The sequence below is a fragment of the Pteropus vampyrus genome, unplaced genomic scaffold (genome assembly GCF_000151845.1).
Source record: "Pteropus vampyrus isolate Shadow unplaced genomic scaffold, Pvam_2.0 Scaffold460, whole genome shotgun sequence".
Classification (NCBI taxonomy): domain Eukaryota; kingdom Metazoa; phylum Chordata; class Mammalia; order Chiroptera; family Pteropodidae; genus Pteropus; species Pteropus vampyrus.
This window is the reverse complement of record NW_011889241.1, coordinates 16569-21457: the sequence shown is the minus strand read 5'-3', so window position 1 is coordinate 21457 and position 4889 is coordinate 16569. Positions and strand designations below refer to the sequence as shown.

Here is a 4889-nt window from a genome sequence, read left to right as displayed (position 1 = left end):
ATTGTATTCCCAGTCTTTCTTTGATACACTCAGAAAACCCTCAATGAAATGAATTGCTCCCTTTCCCACACGCAAAATAAGGGAATTATTAATATTTTACATAGAACTTTTAAGAAAAGTTTTTGGGATTGATTAGAGATTAAGATCCTCAGTGCACTTGTAAGTGACTCTTGTTGATAAGCATAAAGCAAGAAACTTGTGCAATAAAAAAAATGGATATTGTAAATTTATGTGATCAGGGCTTAGAGTCCCTTGACCCTTGCAAACTCTGAAAGCAAACACACAAAAACGACATATTTGGTCAAAGACTTACAGTTGTTCTACAGCACTCAGTGTGTTCCCCTAGGAAGTCAGGTGACACACATGAGGAAACTGTCCTGTGACACTTTCAGTTCTAAATTAAAACAAAGATAGATATCCAGAAAGAATTAACTTTCAGAAAAGTGAGGTAGAGATGAAACTTACCTATTAGTATGTCATACAGAGGACTGAAATGACGTTGATATACATTTTGTGATGTAAATTGTTTTATTTAAATTTCTCCAGCGAAAATTCACAAGAATGTACATATGAAAAAATATATTACATGCACTATTCAACATATGAAATAAATCAAAATATTCATGAAGTTCGTTATCATCATGGAAGAGCACAAATTTCATCAACCTTAAAACACATGGTTTCAAATATATAAAAATCATATATTACCAAACACATTATAGGCCCTAGAAGTAGATAGTTAGTACTTATGTAAGAGGTAAACATACCATTCTTATTAACACTGGACCTCGTTGTCACCCCTTCTGCCCTAAGAAACACTAAATAAGTTGTTGTTTACAGATAAAACGCACTTCTTCCCTGCAGAGTTCATCTAAAAATCCGTCATTTGGAATATACACTATGCAGTTCCGTATATCTACAGTTTGAAGAAATGAAAATCTGTAATGAAAAATAAAATGTTTCCATAAGGGTAAAGGAAATGAGAATGTTTAGGGATGGCGATTCTTATTAAAAACAGAACTTTAAAGCATTTGAATGAGATATTAACATGCTGAGTCATTATATTTTTTCATGATTTCAGAGTACAATATTACAAAAACTCAGTTACTGCCTCATTAACCAATAACATTGACACCGAATTTTTTCCATTGTTATTAATGGTTTTAATATATAATAAACCTTACTTCTATTTTGTTTGAAGATGTATTGACTAATCTAAGCTAGGAAAACAAATCAGAGCAGCAAATTGATCATTTTATGATGCTGCAAATCCTATGTTTATGAATGGAAGTGACATTCTAAGATCACAAATATACAGAAAATAAGCCCAGCATATCTGAAACATGAGAAGATGCTGAGAATATTGGGCTTCCTCAGAATAAAGATAATAATGGCTATCTTGTTTTTCCTGGACAGCTTCTCTGTGCACGAGAATCTGTACATGCACAATACATCCAAGTGCTTGTATGAAGACAAAAAAAAAAAATGGTCAAAAGCTCTTTTATGGTCACAAGTACACCAAACTCAGGTCATAAAAGAGCTTTGGAGTGTATACATGGATGTTCTAGAAGAGGCTAAAATTGCCACTCTGTTGTATTTATTCTCATGCTACAGACAGGTTATCTTAGCTACAGTACTGCCAGATGTTACAGTTTTTGCTCAGATCTAAGAACAAACTCCTAAAGGATAAAGAAGCCCAGACTGCTAGAAACTTACAGAGTTTGGGAGAGAGCAGAGCCATCCTCCCACAACCAGGCACTGCGTTCTTTATTGTAAGAGAGTCCGATCCAGTAAACCAATTCACTGATATGGTTCATGAAATCCTGTTGGGAAACAAAGGTGAACATATTAACCTAACTTGAATCTACTCTGGGAATAGTGCGCTTTTAAGAAAGTCAGTGTCCAGCATAGATTCAGACTTTAAATCACTCAAACTAAAGTCATTTGTCATCTAGTTTAGGAGGAATAGTAACATACTTCACATTTTCTCACTGATCAGGACCATTTATTTATGGAGAAAAAAATGTTGCCAAATTTTCCTTATTGAGGAATGGAAAACATTATACAGGGATTTTTCAAGAAAAACATTTTTTCACACAGGAGATCAACATCAAATTTGATCTCCAATCAACAGGATCTTGAGGAACAAATTTCTTGGGTATATAACCTACTCAACCTATACTCAAATAGTTTCTTCATGCAGCCAGAGAAATTTTTCACCTTTTCATAAGAATTGGATAATTTTATCATCATATTCTTTCTATTCATTCCATATTATATCCTGGAATGAAGACAGAAGCTATATAATTACAATAGAAATTATAAATTTAATTAAAACCCTAAAATATACAAAGTTGTTTAGTTGGTTCTTTGAATAAAAATAATGACCTACTATTTCTTCTTTGATCTCTCTCTATAATGTCTCTTGTACTCTATGTGACATGTATCTTCATTTTTATCCTTGTAATACAAATCTTTGAGAAATTTTATAGGTTTCAAAAGGATTGTTTTAAGGTATACAAAACTACTAGTCATTAGTTCAAATACAACCGTCAATTTACTACCTGATTAAAGAGTGACTCAAAGTAGTCAGCATACTTAAATAGTATTTTTTCCCTAGGCCAAAGAAAATACAAGAAACCAAAATTCAATACATGCCAAATCATCTTTGTTTTGTAACTGAAGTAGACTGGAATTCTTAGAAGCACAGAAATCTTTGCTTTCTTTCCAAGTTTTCCTTTCATTCGAAATAAAATAACAGTTGCATTGGTACCCAATCCACATTTTGGGGCAAGAAGAGCCTAAGAGAAAAAATAAAACATGAAGACAAAGTCTCTAATGACTTTGGAGATTTAACTTAGTTTAGTGCTATTTACTCATTCAAAAACCAAGGTATTTTTCCCCACACACATATTCTTTGAGAATGTACTACATACATCAGAGTCCAGGGAATGTTAATGAGTCAGACTTGAACTTTTTTCCTTGTGGTGTTTCTATTCTAGAGATAGAGTAAGAATTATATAATTTTCAATAACTTACTAATTATATTTAATGCTAAATTAGTTATGTATACACACAAAAAATCAGTATGTTAAACATTATGTAACAGAGTATAGGATAAGGTGGCAGCTAGTAGAACCCTTTCTGAGTTACTGAGCCAAAGTTGACTTCTACTGTGTGAATGACAATAAGCATGATGAAAGAGATATTTAAATAGAGAAAAGCATTTTAGTATATTCTCTGAGTTGGAAAGGAATGTGGTACATTAGGAGAATTCTGATATCTGTTTTGGATATTTTATTTTCAAAATGAAGATAAATAAAATGGTTAGTGTTATATCCAATTATACATTTTACCAGTGATAGTGTCTTAAACATTTATTATCCTCAATGATACGAGTAATACATAGGATAGGTACTCAAATCTTTGCCAAATGAATGGTACTAGAATTATAGACTCAAATGATGCTCATCAGGATCTGGGGTGGGGTAAATGGAGAGCTCTTGGGCAAAGGGTACACACTTCCAGTAGAAGATGAATAAGTTCCGAGGACCTATGAATAGCATTGTGATTATAGTTAACAATATTACAAACTTGCCAGTTGCTAAAAGTGTAAATCTTAACTGATGTCACCTCAAAAAAAAAAAAAGGTAATTATGTGACATGATGGAGGTATTAGCTAAAGCTACAGCAGTAATCATATTGCAATATTTGTGTATCGAATCAACATACTTTAAACATCAAACTAACAAAGTATTTAAGTCAATTATACCTCACAAGTGCTGAGAAAAATACTAAAAAGAAAAATATAAATATAGTGCTATTTGGAAAAATATGCATAAAAATTGGACTTCGAGCTGGCTTATATCGTGTAAGTTTAAAATTGGAGAAATCTCTGCACTATATTCTGAGTCATAAAATAAATAGAAGCAAAGTTAAAGATATATGAAAGTATGCATTATGAGCAATCACAAGCAGGTAATGAAGATTAGCTGTAATGCTTACTATAATTTATGATTTACTAATAATCATGGGCAGGAAAATGATGTTCTTTCAGGCTAATATTTGTCTTATGATTTAAATACATGAGAAGCACATTCAATGTAATTTAATAATTCATGCATCAGGGAAAAATGAATTGAGACTATCCTACGTTTAGTAGGTAAAGTCACATTACTCTTTGTTTCATTCCATCATGCTTCTGTGTGAAGGAAACAAGAAACTCTATCTCATTTTCCACTGACACTAAGGTTTTCCAAAGCATGAAACCTACCTTTCTGGGGTTCTAAGGTGGGTCCTGGAGATGGTGTTTGTCGAATACTTTGTTGAGTAAATACTATAAGAAACAATTAGAAATTTACTTAATTAGATACAGGTTTATCAAATAAGAAAATATTTGTAAATCTTCAAATGAAGCCTTTTATATTAAACGATTTCATCACAGTTATCCTCTTTATACAGGCTTGGCTAGAAACACTTACAGTCGTTCAGCAGCTTTCCCAAAGTAGCCATCAACACAAGGCACATTACTCCTAAGATGCCAGAAATCAACCTCCATGGGCTGGTCTGAAAACCTGTAGAGAAGGAGACGTCAGGGAATGAATTAAACAACAAACACTAGAGCTGAACTTTTTAAAAGCGGAAATGATTGAGAGAGAATCCAAAATTTCTTCGCTTTGACAATTCAATCATCTTCCCAATGTAACATTAGAAAATGCAGCTGCTCCATTCAGAACTCCACCAAATACCAAAATTCTTATGAGATATACTTTACTCTTCAGTGAGATCATTCATTACTGTCTTCTTAACTAGATCCGTCTCAGCAAAGTGGATTTAACATTTATATTTTAATTTGGCAAAGAAGCTCAGAGATCTGGAGCAAGAAGAGA

At 32.7% G+C, this 4889-nt stretch overlaps 1 protein-coding gene across 1 annotated transcript; it reads right to left on the bottom strand.

Moving 5' to 3' along the window:
* Positions 1–730: 730 nt before the first annotated feature.
* On the bottom strand, positions 731–4574 carry LOC105306761 (natural killer cells antigen CD94-like; the record flags this gene model as incomplete). The annotated part of the gene is made up of 4 exons (XM_023524286.1): positions 731–939; positions 1717–1823; positions 2659–2801; positions 4482–4574. Coding segments are annotated over 4 exons (464 nt in total), but the record flags the coding sequence as incomplete, so codon positions are not given.
* Between the last annotated feature and the right edge of the window lie 315 nt (positions 4575–4889).